The sequence below is a fragment of the Lontra canadensis genome, unplaced genomic scaffold, assembly GCF_010015895.1.
Source record: "Lontra canadensis isolate GAN:19392208 unplaced genomic scaffold, GSC_riverotter_1.0 scaffold21, whole genome shotgun sequence".
In the NCBI taxonomy this organism is placed as follows: domain Eukaryota; kingdom Metazoa; phylum Chordata; class Mammalia; order Carnivora; family Mustelidae; genus Lontra; species Lontra canadensis.
In genome coordinates this window covers 172,942-192,669 of record NW_022631015.1, presented here as the reverse complement: position 1 = coordinate 192,669, position 19,728 = coordinate 172,942, and the positions used below count along the sequence as shown (strand labels likewise).

At 41.9% G+C, this 19,728-nt stretch overlaps 1 protein-coding gene across 5 annotated transcripts in view; it reads right to left on the bottom strand.

Annotated features, from left to right (window-relative positions):
- The window catches only part of DUSP22 (dual specificity phosphatase 22), an 81,982-nt gene that overhangs the window by 18,978 nt on the left and 43,276 nt on the right, over positions 1 to 19,728 (bottom strand). For 2 of the 5 annotated variants that reach the window (XM_032861428.1, XM_032861426.1), the window contains 4 exons: positions 18,802 to 18,851; positions 9,088 to 9,162; positions 5,859 to 6,030; positions 3,269 to 5,381 (listed from right to left, as the gene is read on the bottom strand). In XM_032861428.1, coding sequence (XP_032717319.1) covers positions 5,199 to 5,381; positions 5,859 to 6,030; positions 9,088 to 9,162; positions 18,802 to 18,851 — 480 coding nt within the window. In that variant the 3' untranslated portion in view covers positions 3,269 to 5,198. Of the gene's footprint in view, positions 1 to 3,268; positions 5,382 to 5,858; positions 6,031 to 9,087; positions 9,163 to 18,801; positions 18,852 to 19,728 lie in introns of those variants that run through there. The other 3 variants (XM_032861430.1, XM_032861429.1, XM_032861431.1) reach the window with 3 other exon arrangements.

The window sequence follows — 19,728 nt, the reverse complement described above, 5'->3', positions numbered from 1 at the left end:
GAAAAGCATAAATGCTATTGAAGACACATAAGGATACCCAAGGTTAATGAAGGTGCTCTACGTATTGCAAGGAGCACTGGGTGTGGTGCATGAACAATGAATCTTGGAACACTGAAAAAAACAAAATAAAATTTTTTAAAAAATGAAGTTGCTCTAAAAATGTGATTTAAGTCCAAGATCACCTTGGGCAGAGAGAATACATAAACTTGATGGTCCACTAGACCCTGGAAAGGTAACTTCAGGGCGCAAAACAGGAGCCTGGTAGAAATACCACTTAAGTATGTTATGGGAATATCAATCTGATTATGGGGCACACCAGATCAGGATTATCCCCCGCCTCCTGCCAAGGCTCTTAGCTCCATGTCCATCTCATAAGACAATGCCTAATGACTAATTTGGCTTCCTCCAAAATCCTGACGATGAAAGAGAGATAGCCTAGTGAATAAAATTGGTTTTCATAAATCTTTTTTTTTTTATCTTTCACAATAAATTACAAAATTGGACATTTGAGTTCCACATTGTTGTGAATCTAGTTCCTGGGAGTCTGTCCTGGGTGCATGAATAAATTTGACCTAATTTGCAAAGCTGGGATGATTGTCCTTGGAGGCCCCAGGTCTGGCAGTCCCCTTAAATCTAACCTTGACATTTCAGAACCCACACACCGACATCAAAGGAAAGTAGGATGTTGACACAAAGGACCATTGTGTTGGAAGCAAGATTCCAGAGTGTAAAGGCCACAAAACCCATAGTCCCCCACATTCAATCCAGTACTGAGAGCATTTGTTTCTCCCTTCCCAAACTCCCTCAAGCCCAAATCTATTTGCCTTCTTGGTTGCTCTTCATCTCCATCACCATGACCCTGTTCAGGGCATCATCTTCTATCACCTGGATGACTATAACAGCTGCCCCTGACTGGCCTCCAATATGGACCCTTCATTCTCCACCTACACGCCAACCAACCATGGTACCGTACCTGCTTGCTCTAGCAAGTTTAGCCAGCCCCCACCTCTACTCATTACATCTGCATAATGGCATGCATGCTTCTTGTGAGGCTCTAAGCTCAGAAATCAGCCCTGTGGGAAGCTGGCAGGGCATGACCTCTGAGCTTGATTAGCTCCAAGGGCTAGTATAAGAAGTAAACCAGTTACTGAATACTTATATACAGATACTAAGCAATGGTATCAACCTGGCTGACTGGGCCCTTGCTTGTGTGTACAGTTTTGTCTGTATCACTTACTAACACTGCCCACTCCTTGGTTCTTGCTTTAGTCACACAGAGTGTCTTAGGGTCATCCCAGTGCACTGTGCTCCCTCATGCCACCATGTTAACACACATGCTGGGCCTCTGCCTGGACTCCCCTTCCTCCCACTATGCCCAACTAATTTTAGCTCTTAAGCTTGAAGTCTCAAATTAGGTATTACTTCTTCCAAGATGCCTTCCCTGAACACTGCCTTCCTCACCCTGAAACTGGAATGGTTTTTCTCTTCCCCTCCCCTGCCACATAGCACCAGGAGCACCTATACTAGTCCTTATGACCCACTCTGTAATTGTCAATTTTCCTAACTGCCAACTCCACTGATGGGGCCCCAAACAAACTCCCCAAGGAGAAAGGGGTGTGTGTGGAGGTGGAAGCAACCAAAGAGAGGTTCTGGCTTCAGCAGCCATATTGCTTTGCTGCAGGGGTGCTGGTTCTCCCTTGACCCTCATTAGAGCCTTATAAACTTCTATGTTCAAAGTGCAGGGGCAGCTCAGCTCCTCCCTCTCACTTAACCCACTGATTCGGAATTAAAAGATCAAAATTCAAGCAAAGCAGAACTAACATTTTCAGTTTTGGGTGTATTTTTTGGCCTCTTTGAGACGTAAATAAATAAAATAATACCCTCTGTGAGTTTATAAAGCTTTACAGTGATAGTTTGTAACCCACAGAACACCAGACAATTATTAGAGGATTATTGTTGGTGCCAGATCTGGTCCTATGGCAAGAAGAGGGGGACAGGAAAGGATGTCAGGCTGTGAGGGGTGGGTGACCCTACTGGACTGAGGCCATCACCAAAACACCTATTTTCCTAATTCTGCTGCCTCATGTCTTACACACAGCACAGATGTCTCGCTGAGGCTCTGTGCTTTTCCACAGAGACAAGGCTCTGGCACACCTTCACGAGTGGGAAGTGGAGACATCTCAGGGCTTTTAAGGGTGGCACATGAGAGTACTCAGAGGTTCCTACAACTGGATTACCTGGGCTACATCTAGACAGGCCTATTGAGTCAGAATAAGCATTTTAATGACTGACACTGATCAGTGAATATCATCCCACACTGGCAGGGGCTGCTGCCAGTACAGAGAGGGTCATCTCCATTCCAGCCCCTTTCCTGTGCCCTTGTCAGGAGCTTCCAAGGCATTCAAAGCAGACACTCAGAATACAGGTGAAGCCTGCCACCTACAGTTAAAGGGTCCATGTATATTAGCTCCTGTATCCACCTGCCCTTAGTTCAGGCCCAAATTATCCCTGGAGTCAAAAGTTAAATCTCCTTCTTCTTCCCCTGGATTTAGACAAGGACAGTTTAGGAAATGGACTTAAATCGCTCTTCAAGTCAGTCTGTGTTTCTTCAAATTAAAAGCTAAATATGGAATCAGAGTAAACTTCATTCAACAATGTGCAGCCAGTGTTCATGGAGCACCAGGGCTACGCAGCCTTGTGGCAAATGCAGTAATTCCATTAGTGCCACATATTCAGTGCTCGTGTGTGGGCAAGAGAAATACGAGTCCAATTTCTGGATTTCTTTCTGTTCACATTGAGGATCAATTTTTCTCTCATGGTGAAATTAATTTACTTCTCCTAAGTGCCCTGTGTACTACCTTCTGGAGGAAACTGTGGCCTCAGCCATTAAACCGGCGTTACTGCTACAGGAGCAGATTCCGATCCTGCTTCACAACCCTCACAGGCAGAAACACATATGACATCCACACTTCAGCCAAGGAAGCGTGCATTGCACATGAAGTTAAATGCTCGGTTGCCCTTTGTTAACAAAAATGTGTAGCTTTTGGTAAAGTCCACCAAGGAGAACACAAACCATGGGTAGAGCACACACCAAGAAATATTTCCCAAGCTGGGGAATTTAAGAGCACATGAGCAGAGTTTACACAGCACAATTCTCATGAGAAGCAATCATGATTACTAAACAGTTATCAAAACAGTGCAGCAGGGCTCTTGAGATTGCTTTATAAACCCCAAAGTCAAGGTTGAAGAAGTTGCTGTAGCAGTGGCATTAAGGTAAAAATATTTTCTCTTGCTGAAGAGTATCTTTAGTTCTCAACATATATCATTACACATATATTCAGTTTAAAATGAAAAACAAGTTACACATCACTTCTGGATACTTAAAAATAAACTCTAGGTTGCTTTTCTTTTTGGCAGCACCAGCCTAAACTCTGTGGCTTTGCACTATTTCAGAAACTTCAGGTATATTACAGTCTTCTGAGAAAGGCCCAGTACTTCAGAATTCCTGCAGTAGCTGTGGAGAAAGAACATTACTGGCAACAAAAATTAAAACAACATTTCAAGACCTACAGGAATATATTTAGATGTTCATAAATGTACATACATATTTAAGCATTTCAGCTGATATCCTAAATACTTTTTCTGTGACCGTATTTACATATCTTTTTGGTTCAAGAAAAAAAAACAAAAACGTACTTAATAGACAAATTGTTTCAGCTGTAGGTAGAAAATTCCATGGCCATGCTTCTCTTTCCTGGTGTATATCTGGGGCCTTTGTGGGTGAGTAGAATTTCCCCTGGTCCTCAAAGCAGCTCACCTGTGACATACACTTTATATGCATGGGGAAAGCTGCTCTTCTTAGTCAGAGGCTCTGTTGGTGGGATTTGGAGAAAGTGGGCTGCAACATCTTTTTAGGGAGAAGGCAAGTAAACTTTTTCATTCTTGTGATTTTGTGTGCTTAAACAATTTGAGCTGTTATAAAAGACTGGACCACAAAATTGCTCACAGAATTCCAGGATCCTGTTGCTCCATGCTGCAAACTGCAGATGCTCTCCAGCCCTGTTGGGCTTGGCCTGAATGTAGAATTTTACCCACCAGAAAGCATTACTGGAGCTCAAGTAGAAATTTTAAATAGCTCAATGATACTGATGCTTTTGCCCTTTGGATTCAAAAGCAATCATGACGAAACATTTCCAACCATGAGCTGATTATAATAACAAAAATACTTTTTCAAAAAAACATTTAATGAGGTAGCTGAGATCAAATATCAAATCCACAGGATATATGATGGTGCTTAATAAGTACGCAGGCGTTTTAAAATGTATTTTTAAATGCAAACTTGCTACAGTGCCTAATAAATGCTCTTTCTTTCCAATTCCTGAAGATGCATGCAGATGTTGCAAAGACACCCTTGCAGAATTACAACAGCAAGAAAACAAGAGGTTGAGAGTAAGTGAAGCTGGACAAGAGGAGAATGGAAGAGAGCTCTGGGCATATAGCTTGGGCTGATGTGGTGTGGTCTCCATGGAACTGAAATATGGTCAGTGCCACTGAGAACTTACACCAAGAAGAACTCAGGGACATTATGGGTCGAGATGAGGGTCTTGAGGTGGTAGGACTCACAGCTTAGAGCACTTTCATTAAGATTGAGGCAATGTTCAGAGCACAGCCCCACATACCTTTCAGGGCCCCTGGAACTACCCTCAGGAGGGAGTCTGGCCTCCTGCTGCCCTCACCGTGACCACTCTAGGTTCGGTCTGCTCCCAGCCACAGGCTTGTTTAGGCTGAACAGCTTTTAAGATGCTAACTTCAAATGATTTCCATGTGGAGTCTTGGACAAAAGGAAAGGTGGTGACACCAAGCCTGGCAGCATGGATTCTGTGACTGTTCCAGCAATATGAACATTTGGAGTTCACACGCCCATCCGCATGGGCACACACGCTCACTTGCCTGCACACAGGCGCATGCATGAGATGGTGTGGGGCAGTCAAGCAGACTCTCCAAACTCAGGCAGGGCAGGAGTGGGCAGGATGAAGGGGCCTGGGGCAGGGCTGGTGGATTCATGGAGAGGGAACCTGGATCCACCTTTGCCACCCTCCCTTTCCTGTCCTCCATGGGGGCAGCCAGCACACCCGGGCACCCAGCAGAAATGCACTGAAGACAAGGGATGGAAAGGTAGGCACCAGATCACTCAGTTACTAGGTCTCCGTCGTATAGTTGCTGTAGGCCAAAGGAGGCAGGGTCTGAAAGCTGCTCCACCGCCTTGTACCAGGCTGGGACTCCACACGCCCTTGCTCTTTATATTTACCCAGAATGTTTTTGGCTTCTTCTGCATCCCGCAAAGGGCTCTCTCCATATTCTTCCTTCAGCCACTGCCGGTACTGGAGAAGTTGAAAACATAACCAAAATGTCACACACACACACCCCTGCATCTACACAGATTATACCTGTTACTTAATAGTACACATTTTGTCACATGTAAACAAGGAATAAATGGGTATTGGGCAATCATAGGCCTGTGGATGGCCAGCCAGTGTCAAGCCAGAGAAATAACTGCTTCTTCTAGGTTTTAGCCTGAGGACACGAAAGCAAGCCAAACCAAGAAAATGGCACTTGGCCCAAAGAGAAATAAACAGACGTTAATATGGGGTCTGAAGATGGTAAAAGACAACATCCCACAGCTGCAGCTGGTAAACAAGGGGCCAGTGATGACTTTAATTGGGATGCAGGTGGGGCATTCTTGTCCTCTCTGGGCCTTTCAAACTCCAACCTCCATGATCCTAGGTGTGTACAGAAAGACTGAGGCATCTTCCCAGAGGATGCTGCTCACATCACCAAAGTCCCCTGAGCATGGTTACCTGGTGGACTTCATGCTTCTCGAACTCCTGGAGTTGTCTCTGGAAGCCCAGGTTGGGGTTGGCACAGGATCTCCCTGCACGCACAGTGTGCAGGGCATCCTCCCAGCCAAAGTCGGTGACGGTCATGATGTATGCGATCACCAGAGTCACACTCCTGGAGACGCCCGCCAGGCTGCAAGGGCCAAAAGAACGCATAGGGGCAAGGGGTTTTAGTCCATGAGTCTATCTCTTGATTCATCGAGGTCAGGGGATTCTGTGGATCTCATTTTAGAAAGTCTTCCTGCCTTGGATTATGAGTGGACAGCAAGCCAGTATGAAATTACTCAGAAACACAGGCATCAGTGTCTGTGTTAGCCTTTTTTTTTTTTTTTTAATTTTTTACAGATTTTTCTACTATCGCTTCTGGCACCAGTTTTATGATTCTCTATGCTCCTGAGCCCTTCTTCAGATAGTCCCCATTTCCTTGGGCAGAAAAAATAACTAACTAAAGCACGTTGAGGGAACTTGAAGGAAGGGTCTGGGATCTATGCAATAAATCTATTTACAACCTGCAGCAGTTTAGAAGGTTTCATTTTTTTTTTTTAGGTCTGGTTTTCTTAGATAAATGAAGGCTAGATCTATAACTGAAAGCCCATTAAATACAGAAGCTCTTATGAAACAGTCTGTATTCTTCTTGAAATAACTGAGCAGAGCACAAGAGTGGGCACATTCCACGTGCTCTGGGATGTGGGGGTCAATAACGGTTAATTATATCTAGCCGGCTGAGTAAGGGGACCAATTTTAAATGCATATGCAAATTAAGGTGGTCACAGAAGGCTGTGCTGCGTCAGATTTAGAGTGTTCTAGCAACGGTTTAAGATGGGGAAGTTTAGCAAAATTCTCATTTTTAGAAAGGCCGATCTTAGATTTATATAACCATATGAAATACAAATTCCTAGAATATCAGGGCTACACATATTCAAATGATGATGATAATAGTAATAATAATATAACCATTCTTACATAGTGGCTCTTCCTTAAGCTTTTATATCAGAAATACTGAGAGAGCTTTTAAAAAATACATCCTCTTTGGCTGCAAACCTGGAGATTCTAATTCACCAGGAGCCATAGAAGCCCAGGGACAGGATTATAGACCTCCCCTTATATGGCTCCAACTGCATCCCCTCAAATTCCTTAAAGCAAATGTAGATGAACATTATAAAATCTACAATTTGTTACATGTCCTACTCTTTTTTAAAGTAAGAAAAAAAAAGTAAATCACACAATCTTAAGAACTGCATAAAACCAGCAAACTATTTCTTTCTAAAGCAATCAAACTACTATCCCTGCTTTCCTAATATAGATTACAGACCCTTAGAACAGATTAGTTTTCATGAATGGCTCCTCTGGATATCATGCACTGGATCTCTTCTGTCATAACAGAACTGTCAACAACTTCAGCTGCAACCCAGCCCAGGAGACATCACTTTACATTTCCAAAGAGCTTTCACTAAAGTAGCAACTTCTCTGGGGAAACTCAAAAGACTGTTAAGCTTTTTTTTTTTTTTTTAATCTATTTCACAACATAATATTGTCTTTTAAAATATCCGAGTATAATTGACATATGTTACATACTTTCAGGTGTACAACATAGTGATTCTATAAGTTTACATTATGCCGTGCTCACCATAATTGTAGCTGCCATCTGTCACTATCCAATCCTGTTAGACCATTGACTGTATTCCTTACACATTTATTCCTATGACTTGTTCATTCCATAACTGGAAGCCTACATCTCCCACTACCCTTCACCCTTTTTGCCCATCCTCTTCCCCCTTCCTCTCTGGCAACTATCAGTTTGTTCTCTGTACTTATAGGTCTGGTTCTGCCTTTTGATTTTTTTTATGTGTTTTGTTTTTTAGATTCCACATATAAGTGAAATCATATGGAATTTGCTTCCTCTGATGTATTTCACTTAGCATAATACCTCTCAGTCTAGCCATGTTGCTGTGTTGCTGTAAATGGCAAGATCTCTCTCTCTCTCTTTTTTTTTTAATGGTTGAGTAATATTCAATATGGAGTCTGACTCAATATAGAGAGGAAACATGCTCAGCCTGCACTTTGATAAACAGCAGAGTTCTGGCTCCAGAATGTTGGCTGCTGGTTCCTTTGACATAACAGTTATGTGATGAGTATGAGTACTAGCAGTAATGAATATTTCATAATGCATATTTTCAACTCGCTATATTGTACACCTGAAAGTAATGCCAACTATATTTCACTTAAAAATAAAACAAATAGGGGCACCTGAGTGGCTCCGTGGGTTAAGCCACTGCCTTCAGCTCAGGTCATGATCTTAGAGTCCTGGGATCGAGCCCCACATCGGGCTCTCTGCTCAGTGGAGGGCCTGCTTCCCCCTCTCTCTCTGCCTGCTTCTCTGCTTACTTGTGATCTCTCTCAAATAAATAAATGAAATCTTAAAAAAAAATAAAAAAATAAAAATTAAAAAAAAAGTAAAATATGAGAGCTAACATCCACTGAGAGCCTACCATGAGCCAGGCACAGTGCTAAGAACTTTGTGTGCATTGTCCTTGGGTTGCGTGTATTATAAAATTTTCTTTGCAGTGTGTATGTACTCATTTATATGTATTCATATCCATACAAAGTATAGCTGAATGCAGGTGGAGAGCTGTATATAAACTGTTTGATTCTAAGAGTCTATTCAGATCTTTTCAAAGCTAAGTACTAAGCTAAACACATATAAAATCCCCCATCTGTAAATGGAGAAGAAATGGTCATTCTGGTATTACACTCATGCAGTGCTAAACACGTGCTAAATACGTGATCAAAACTCTCCAGAAAGAAACAGTGTTTTGAAAGAGCACTGAGGTTTCAGGATGATCCCACAAAATCTGTACCCTCCATAGGAGGCTATTCTAAGGGAATAATGGACATGGGCTAGAAAAGAGGTTCCTGTCCAGTAGCCTTGACAGACCCTAAAGAAATCCTAACTGTGAAAATGAAAATCCCAAGTGAAAATGAAAAAAAAAAAAATTATAGCGTTCTCTTTCATCAAAAACAAATGATGACTAACAAATGGCAGGGGTCAGATGGAGTGTGTATTCAAGATTCAGAGAGCAGACAGAACTATTAGGAGATGAAATAACTAATCTAAACACACAGAAAAACCCTTGAGAGAAAACAGGCTGAGCAGAAATACCAAGCTATGATTAGGCAGAGGCATACATACCAGTGTACAAGACAGCCCTCACCCCTGAGGCGGCACTCGTGAATGAATTTAATACTTTCTTTGAAATGTCTTGTCCTGTGGGGGGAGAAAAAAGAGAGAAGTGACATCTCTCTACTTTACTCAACATATGATGAAAAGAAAAATCCGCCTGAGGTTTCTTGAAAAGGTCTCAGAGTCCCACAGCTTCAAAACCGTGGTCACACTGTCTGGGGCTGGAGCTGCCTCAGCTTTAGAATCTGTCACACACAATGCTGGGACCTGGGGAGGGCTGCCCATCTTCTGGGATTTTCAGAATTTCTCTGCAAGGAATCCTTGAAACACAGAGTTGCCACTGACTGGTATGTGTGGGGGGTGGTTTCTGCCTAGCCCAGGGGTCGGTTGGAACCACTGAATGTTCAAGAGCATACTAGTGACCCCACACTGATGATCTACACACCAGCTGTGCACATTCAATATCATCCAGGTGAAGAAGGTGCCTGCAGGCTCCCCAGTGCTAAGAGGTAGTTTACTTTTGATGATCTGAAAAACCTAATAATACTCTCCCATATTGGTCTCCCTTGACTTTGTTACATACTGTCAGCATGTTGTCAGAGGGCTGTAGGAAAAGGGAAAATAGAGCTCCAATCCCTGCTCAGCCACTTACTGGCTGTGTGACCTTGGGAGAGTCACTTAGTTTCCCTTAACTTCAGTTATAAAGTGGAAATAATGTCTTATAGGGTTGAACAAGGTGATGTATGTCAATATGCTTTGCAAACTCTGAAGTCCTTTATGACAATGAAACCATGATCCTTACTTCTTCTGACCCTTTGCTTTTTTTAACACCCTTTCTCCTGCATGCATGTACCAGCATCATTTAGAGCATGTTCTGGACTGACTAGTGGGTTAATTATAAACACTCCAAGGGCACCTACAGAGTACATGCTTTTGGAGGTCTTCTACCTTTGATTGACTTACAGAGCAGCAAAACACCTAAAGTTGCCCATGGAATACATTCATCCTCTTTTAAACACCAACTGAGTACTATTTACTGAACACTGCAAAGCTGCGGGAGGTTCATGGAAGACTGAAAATTATTTTCCAACCACACAAGCTAGGTCTATTGTTTCATGAAGGATAACAGGACAAATGAATGTAATAATGAGAAATTCAGGTATGGCATAACAAACTCAGCCAGGTATTAAATACAGAAGAAACTTAGCAAAGTAGAGGTGTCCTAAGTAGAGGTGTCCCACTAGATTAAGGTGGAGAGACAAAACAGGAAACTATAAATGCGCATGCATACACATACATATTCCATAACCAGCCATAAGGCATGATCAAAAGTCCTAGGGAATCGAACCCAAGGACTCCAGACTCTTACCTAAAATCTTTAACTATGAGAACATTGCAAGACACACTTCCGCTAACTTTCCCAGGCACAAATGCTCCCAGACATACACTTATAAAATGACTCCAGGCATTGCAACTATACTCACAAACACTGGCTTGCTCTAAAGCAGGCAAGAAAAGATTCCTGCTGTAATTCCTGAAATCTGAAATGTCAGTACTGAAAGAGATCTCAGAAAGGATTGTAAGGCAGAAGGCTGGAAGCCAGGCAGTGAAGCTGAATGCACAGAGGGGTGAAGGGATGGGGACACTGTGATGTGACTGGCAGAAGCCTGGCCCACTGGAGGCAGGAAAGAAGGCTCGGTGCTGTTAGAGCTTGTCTCTCAAGCAAAAATAGTCTGCAGTGAAGCCTTCCAATTTTTAAGTATTGAAACTGCAGCAGACATCTTGAGTTGTGCTGATTTCGTTTGGGGCAGCAAAGTTTGTCAGGATAGTCCCCCTTCCCTCTAATTCCAGCCATGGAGAAGTAAAGAAAAGGTTGTGGGGTGGGGACTTCTGGAAAAGTTTTCTCTTCCTAATGAAAGTTATCTATCTCTGCCCCAGTTTTCCTGTTAGGAAACTGGACATAAGCGTCATGCTTATAGCTGCATCAGCTGCCCTGTAACCACAGGTGATAAGCCCCTGGGTGGAGAGGCAGCAGGATGCAAAGGGAGACCTCAGGGTACTGACGGCCAGGCCTGGGAGCACCCACCATCAGGTTTCTTAGTCAAGGCTTAAAGTAAATTTCTCTGTAACTTAAAACATCAGCACCCTGCTACTTTAGTCAAATACAATCTACCTGATAGCAGCAACCAATTCAACAGTTTTAAAAACACTGAGCTAGGTGGCAGCTGAGTGGCCCAGTTGGTTAAGCTTCGGACTCTTGATCTCAGATCAGGTGTTGATCTCAGGGTTGTGAGTTCAATCCCCACATTGGACTTCACACCTCAGTGTGGAGCCTACTAACAAAATAAAAATAAAAAATAAAAGAAAGTAAAAACATTGAGCCAACTCATCTGGCCTAGGAGTGGCTACAGGCTGCCCACCTGCCGTCTGCTTCATGGTTTACACAACGCAGCCTGTCCTCCTCTGTTGGTCACTGTACATAGCAGACATGCCAGAGGGTAGGGTGGATCTGACTGCAGATCCCAGTACCAGGACAGGCTGCCAGAACTCAGAGCTCATCCCTGACTTCAGTCTAGCAGTGGCCTAGAGGGTACACATTTGTCCACTAGGTCAGCCATGCTGGGGGAGCCAAAGGTTCTGAGAGTCCTCTCCATGCCTGCCTATACTCATGCCTGTCCTTTACGGGTCTCTTTCTAGTTGAGCAGAGCTGCATCTGAGACAAGACGGGTAGGGAAGAACACAGCAACCAGAAGAGGAAAAACAAATCTCGAAATGAATGACAACTGACTGAGTAGTGAGCAAACCACAGACTGCTCCAGAACACAGTGCAAAGGCCCGAGTGACGTGAAAGTTACCAGGGCCCTTGAAGTGAGTAGGACTTCGTGTTTTAGGGGAATATGGTCAGTGCCGTGGAGCTCACCAAGATCTTGCAAAGTGAAAACAAACAAATCCCTTTACTGAAACCCGAGAGTGGGAACAACTACTTCTATCTGGCTTTTATTCCTGCATGTACCAAACCACATGCACGATGAAACCCAGGTCTTAAATACTATCGGGTATATCTGGATTCAAAAGTCAGTCTTTCCTGTCCTTTCTCAGGATAAGACAGTGGGGTGGGAGTGGGGTCAGTAGGGCAACATGCAAACCTGCCAGAGCCTAGACAGTGTGTGTGAAAGAGCTGAAGGGCCAAGGAAGTCATGAGGAGATGCCCCCACTTTGCTCCTTGCCAGCCCTTTCCTCTTTCAGTTCTAACTGTACCAACCTTAAGTCTAGGACAAACCTATAGATGGCTCCTGCCCACCACCATGTTGGGGCAAGGGCTGTGGAACCCCAGGGCAGACATCTGTGAGAGGACAGCTCACAGCTCAGCCCAGGAGTGTAAATGATGCCACTGAAGAGATGGCTCAAAGCCCCACCACAAAACTTGACTCATAAACACAGTTGGGCACAAGGCCACACCAAGCAGACATTCCTAGAAGTGCTTTTTCCAAGTAAAGCCAGGAGGCAGGAACATTTACTACTGCTTTGGTGTGTTGCAGGGAGCGGGGGTTATTTCCAGGGAAGCTGATGACATAAACTCTAGCACTGGTCACTAAACTCCCTCCTCCACACAGGAAATACCCGCGACTCTGGCTCTTGTTGCCCAATTCTCCGATATGAAGCAGAAGCACACATCTTAAGCACCATCCCACCACAGGCTGTTACAATGAACATAGGTTCCCTATTCTTGCTCTTCATTTTGTTTCTCTTCATTTTGTACCCTCACTTCCGTACAAAGACATGTGTATAAGTTCTGTTGGAGGAAATCCAGTGGGGCTCATCCACCTATATGTGTCACAAACTTACCTCATAGTGCTTGCTGCTGCCAGCAATCTGAAAAGAACACCTTGGGTAGGGCAGAGGGCACTTCAGAGGAGAACCATCCTCTGTGGGGGCTCAGCAAACTCAGCCCTGCAGTTGCCACTGTCCCCCTTTCTCAGTTTGTGCTGGCTGTCCTCCCCTTGAAGAGCCTCCTCCCTCTCTCTGTCTGGAGGCCAAGAGACAAGAACAGCCAGGTTTCCCTGACCTTCGGAGATGCACAAAACAGATGGTGGATGGGATCTAGCAAAACTACACCCCATGATGCTCATTTTTTGAGGCTGACAACTAGTTCTTATTCCAAGACTATGAGATATGGAGGCTGTGAGATCACAGATAGTCTGTGACAGCCCACAGGCAGACTGTGGGATCAGAGACAGCCTTCTCCTGCTGAGGACTCTGCTTATCTGAGTAGTAGCCCAAGGGATCTGGTCATGTATCTTGAATGGTAGCTGGGCTTACTCCAAAGCCAGCAGTATCAGAGCAGGCTGTACTGAGAGCAAAAGCCATGGAGACTCAGGACACTTCTCCTTCCGACATACATACACATGTGTGTATTTATGCGTACACACAAGCATATATGTGCATGTATGTTGTATATGAAAGCAAAGGAGGAAAAACCAAGAAAGATAAGCGCTCTTTATTTTTTTCCTCCTGAAAAAAGAATGCTTAAAAAAAAAAAAAAAGCAAAAAAGCAAAAAGCAAGCGGGTGGAAAGTTCTGAGTTAGTGAACCTGTGCTCTGGAAGGTGGGCTCGGATCAGAAAGCTGTTTCTCCTGGGGCAGGTTTAGCACAGGCCCCCAGGCTCTGTGTGGGCCCAGCTGGAGCACAGAAAAGCTCTCACCCCACCCAGAAGCAAGCAGGAAGGAACATTCTACAGTAGTACATGGCAGAGCTGCTCTATCAGCACGCAGCTTTGAACACACACAAACTACTCATATTTATATCAATGATGTCCCAAATTTCATGTCCTGCACTTAGACACTGTTTTTAATTGGGGGGAATTAAAACACACATGTGGTATGATCATGCTTTTCATTTTGCCACATAAGTTCATTTTGAAAACAAAACAAAACCCTCTTTACCACCTACTATAATGTCATTTCACAAAGAGTAGCTGAACACTAGAAAAACAAGGAGGACATAGTTTAAGACTAAAAAATAGTTGGGGCGCCTGGGTGGCTCAGTGGGTTAAAGCCTCTGCCTTCGGCTTGGGTCATGATCTCAGGGTCCTGGGATGGAGCCCCATCGGGCTCTCTGCTCAGCGGGGAGCCTGCTTCCTCCTCTCTCTCTGCCTATCTCTCTGTCTACTTGTGATCTCTATCTGTCAAATAAATAAATAAAATCTTTAAAAAAAAAGGAAGACTAAAAAATAGTTAAATTCAAAAAGTCAAGTCTTATGGAAAACTCAATATGCCTTTTCTGAGTATTTCTCATTTCTATGGGCTGCAAAGTCCTCAGGGGTCATGGGTGAGCATGTGTGTGTGTGCACATGGATGCTCAGGTAAGTATGCATCTGTCTGGAAATAGGACCACCACAGCACTCTAAGGGCCCACATCACTTTGATCTTGCAAAGTTGCTTTTTAATAATTAAAACAAAAACAACTGTAAATGAGTGAAAGAGAGAACTGGATGTACAGAAGACATCAGCTAAACTAAACAAAACATACACAAAAAGATAAGGAGGTAGAATAAGGCAAGGAAGTTTTACTGATACTTTAAATATAAGCTTACTGTATTGCTAATACCTCTTCTCCCCACAAAAACCTCAAAAAATTTAGAGACCTGCTCAATACTCAAACCACTGAATGTCACAAAGGCTCTATTGTAATGATGCAATGCTACCAACTCCACAGCACAGATCAAACTTTCCTGGACTTCAAGAAGAAGATTAAAAAAGATTTTAAAAAAGTAATTATTCCCTTAACAATGTCTAAATACAAAATACCAATTTAATAAATATTAATATAAGAATGAGTAGTTCTTTATTCATTGATAAATTAGTTATTTATTCATTAATTAAAGAAGTATTAATGTATTTTGAGAGTGAATTACAGTAATTCCCTCTCAAGTAGTTCACTCTCAAGTAGTTCACTCTCAAAATACATTAATAGTTCAGTAATTCACTCTCAAAATACATTAATACTTCTTTCTTGGATAGACAGCAAATATAATCTTATTTTTAGAAATGCTTAGAGTTCATAAAAAACACTTTCACTTATCTACCTTATACTACAAAAATTGTGTTAGATAGGTATTTTACAGATGAGAGAAACGAGGCTAAAAATGACCTGTATAAGAAACTACAGAGAGAAAGCAAAAGCAACTATTTCTCAAAGTCTGAGAAATTCTAGCCACATCGGCCAGAGAACATGAGGCCTGTGCATTTGATATAAACTCAAGGATGCCTCTAATTGTGACAAATCATGCAAAACACACCAACCTCGGTCTGTGGGGTTATAATGACTATGAGAACTTGAACTTTCACATTTCCTGACTTTGAAAGGCAAGGTGGTTGGGGGAACTGAGCTAAAATTTTAATGTGCTAATGTTATCTCCACCAGGTTTCTGTGTTTTAAGTTCCTGGAAGATCAGAGGGGGAGTTTATGAGGATTAAAGCCACGACAGAAAAATGACCTTTCTGGGCAGTTTACAGCCACTGAATGCCAAGTGAAGCAGTTAGTTTCAAAAGGTCACAAACCTCTTACTAAGCATAATTGGCAAGAAGAATTCCTGTTGGTGTAAGTATCTGTGGGGAGAGACTTAGGATATTATATTAAATATATATTATATGTATTAAATTATATCCCAAGTGAGAAATAATTTTAAAAGTTTGTAAGTTTAAAACAGGGATACAGTTTTCTAGAATTTATTTTGTCATTAAATATAAGAATTCTAGGCATCTGTAATTGAAAATGGCTAGACTAAAGAACTACTAGTTCTACTCATCTGAGTTACCCAGGGCATATTTTCCAAATGACAGACATGATTTCTCCTGTTTTTGTTAACCAGAGCATTAATATTATTTATCTCCTGACCACCTACATTGGTTAATTATACAGAAAATAAAGGTTCATTTTAGCCTATATGTCCCTAATATTTGCTGAGTAATTACTTCAGGCTACCTGTAGTGAGGTGGGTCATATAAACAGAATCAAGTGTTTCACTGGCTACGGTCTAATTATATCATGAAAGCATGCTCACTGTTAAAAGGCACATTATGCTTCCAATAAAATATTTGTAACAAGTAAAGAGAAACTCAAGCTATTTCATAGGCTGTCTCTTAACATACAAAGTATAGTCATATTCCAAACTTAACTCCACAATTTCCATGTAACTTCAGTAGAGCAAGAAGTATTTATAGAATCATGGATATCGATGTGCCCAAATCCTTATTTAATGCATAAGATTTGCTATTACTAATGGATTAAAACTAAAAGTTTCCCCAAAGAATCACATGAGTGCCTATGAACATAACTCCCAACAAGAGAGTGCCAGCTTTTCTGCCTTTTGATGAGTTATGGCCTTGACTTTATTTTCCAACTGAAACAGAGTTTGTACTGCTATAGGACTTCACTCAAAATAGCACCAGTGGCACATTCTCCTCAAGTTCTCTCTGTCATTAGCTTCACACTTGGGTGCTATAATAACCACCTATTGGAATCCTACACTACACTTTCACCAAGATGTGAGGAAAGGGCTAAAAAGGGAAATTACTCATCTTAACAAGACCTCTGCACATATTTGGGATGGGAGAGAACAAATTCAAATCTTATGGGCTAGTCCTCTGGACCCAAGGTGACTGTGTTTAGGCTGGTTTTGCCAGATCTGAACTGACCCATGAGACACTACAACTCAGAGAAATATTTTCTGTCACTCTGTCCTTTCCATGTAAAGAAATCTTTCAAATATTCCACTGAAGTGGGCCTCCTGAGCACCAAAAATTGTTATTTCAACTATCTTCTTTTGTAACTCTCAAGATATATTTACACACTCTGAAGACAGTAAAAGTATACTCTGATTTTCAAAAGTGCTTAGAGTTTATAGATATGTGATCTGTCTTCAAAAATCCTGAAGGCAGGAATTTTTCAAATGAGGGAACTGAAGCTCAGATGGGTTTAAATGACTTGTCAAGGTAGATGCAACTAGTTTTAAAGTTAAGATATCTAACATCAAGGTCTACTGCTTACTTGTTTATATAGTGTAGGGCTGCTCAATGCTCAATCTTCATTTCATACATCAGTCATTGTCCTGGACATCAAGCACAGTGCCTGGCTCCTAGCAAAGCTGAAAAGTCCTGGGGGCAATCGAGTACAGGTGGCTACCTTCTCTGACAACAAATGCCCAGAATGTGTTACAATCTGATTCCTCCAAAAAGTCATTGCCAATCAGGTATTGACAAGTTCACAGTACGTTAGAATCTCAGTTTGAGATAGGAGCAAAGCAACTGTTCTAAAAATAGCCACCAAAACATGGGCAGAAGATTGCTGTGGTCTCCAGAGAAAGGCAGTGCTCACTTCCTTCCGTATACGCCATGCCCTTCCAACCACTTCTGTTTCTTGACACGACTAGTAACCAAGGAAGTTCTCTGGTGCTTCTTCTCCTAGACGTAGGCTGCTATAGCTTTCCTAGTGATCCTAGTAAAATCTTTCCTCCACCATCCTCGATTTTAAAGATTGGCTTTTTCTGTGAAATACAGAGTTAGTGTGAAAACAAGTCGTGCATAGAATGTTATCTGTCCCTGCTTTCCAATCTACCTTTCCTGGTCTAACTCTATACCACCTGTCTCCTGTCCTACCCACCTGCTTTCCCACCTTTCCCCACATCAATCGATCTGACTCTGGCAACGTTTTTTGTTTTTTCTTCCCCCCAAACAGGAAGATCTCTCAAAATTATTGTATAATCTGTGAAAAATCTGCTGTCCAGCAATAAAAATCAAGATTGGCTGATGTTTCAGTGTTCAATAGCTTTTAGAGATGCTAGACAATTGGGATACTAAACAGAAGATTATGTGGTATATAATTCCAATGTGCAGGATTTGTAAGCAATAGAGCTTAAGAATCATGAAGGATGAATCCTGATAGGTCCGCAGACTCCCAAATTTACAAACACCGCCTTAGCTTACAACTTTCCTAATAAAATGCGGTAATGTATAATACTAGCAGGGTTGTTGTATGTGACATGCAATGTAAGCATGAGGCCAGCCTGAGAAGCAGAGGCTGGTGTCTACTAGATACACTGAATGGCTCAGTACTTCAATTCTGCTCCAGTCCCTCAGCCTGCAAGGTTCAAATCCATGCTTCAGTAAAACTTAACTCCATATCGTGGTCTTTCTAGGTCACTTTTAGACACCAAACAATGTGAATGTTTAAAGCTGTGACTGCTGTGGGTCTCCAAAGACCTGTCCCTCATTCTGCTGAAGCCTAACCGCAACCTAATTATTGTCACCTTTCCTTTTTTACTCTTTAATTTGGCTCCTAGAAAATTTAAAATTACCTGCATGGCTTACATTTGTGGTTCATAGTCTATTTCTACTGGATGGTGCTGTCTTAGACAAAACCCATTAGCTTCTTTAAACCTTTGCTTCTAGAGGCAGGATAAACATGCTAAAAGTTTGGTTTGAGGCATTGTTTCTAAAAATGAGCCTCTTCTTGTAGACATCCCATCAGTCAGTGTTATATAGTTGAAGGACTGGCAAACAAACAGTGTGCCTCCCGCTACGGCTCTAACTTCGCAGCACAGACCTCTATGCTTGGCATCAAGAGTCCCATGGCTCTGATGACGTCAAGGCACTTAACTTGCTTGACTTTACTGGTCTTTATTCATTTTTAATATCTCCAAAAATATAGGAAAAAAACCACTTACAGGTTCTGAGACGGTGAATCCGCTGCTGGAATGCACAGGTACTTAACCCCCTGTAGAATAATAAAAATAAAATAAAAAGATGATACTTAGTGGAGAATACTAGTTAAAGGAACTGTTTACTCAGATCAAAAAATAAAAAGTAAAAAGGAGAAGTTTTTCCCTCATCCTTTGTTGCCAAGGAACCAGGGGAAACTTTTTAATTAAGGTTCCTGGTTATTTCCTTGACCGTGCATACGAATATTCATGCTCTGGCTTGCAAACAGTTTGTAGGCTTAGATAAGGTTTATCAAAAAAGTGAAATAATTGAGTGCTTTCCAGTAAGTGTCAACAAGTTTCAAAACTATCATTTCAGATGCTTGTTTACATATTCAACATTTAAAAAAAAATCTATTTCATTTAAGATCCTAAGTGACCAAAAAGGAAGCACTTTAAGTAAAATCCTTAACATGATGACTAAATTACAATGTTATATTATAGAGTATTCTACATCAAATTTTAGTAATTAGAAAATTATAGTTTCCCTGATGCATTATTGGGAATTTACACATTCAAAATATCTTGATTTTTTTTTTAAAGATTTTATTTATTTATTTGTTATAGAGGGAGAGAGAGAGAGAGAGACAAAGTACAGCAGGGGGAGTGGCAGGCAGAACAGGCAGAGGAAGAAGCAGGCTCCTCTCCGCCCGAGCAAGGAATGCAATGTGGGACTTGATCCCAGGACCTTGGGATCATGACCTGAGCTGATGCCATATGCTTAATGATTGAGCCACCAAGGCATCTCTATTTTGATTTTGCTTGTTTTTCAAAAGAGAAAAGGTTTGTGTACCAAACTCACATTTTTTTAAAAGAATGGCCTAATTTGAAAACCAAAAAATGAACTTCATATAGGTCTCCATAAAAATCTATAAAAAATGTCTGTGTAAATTC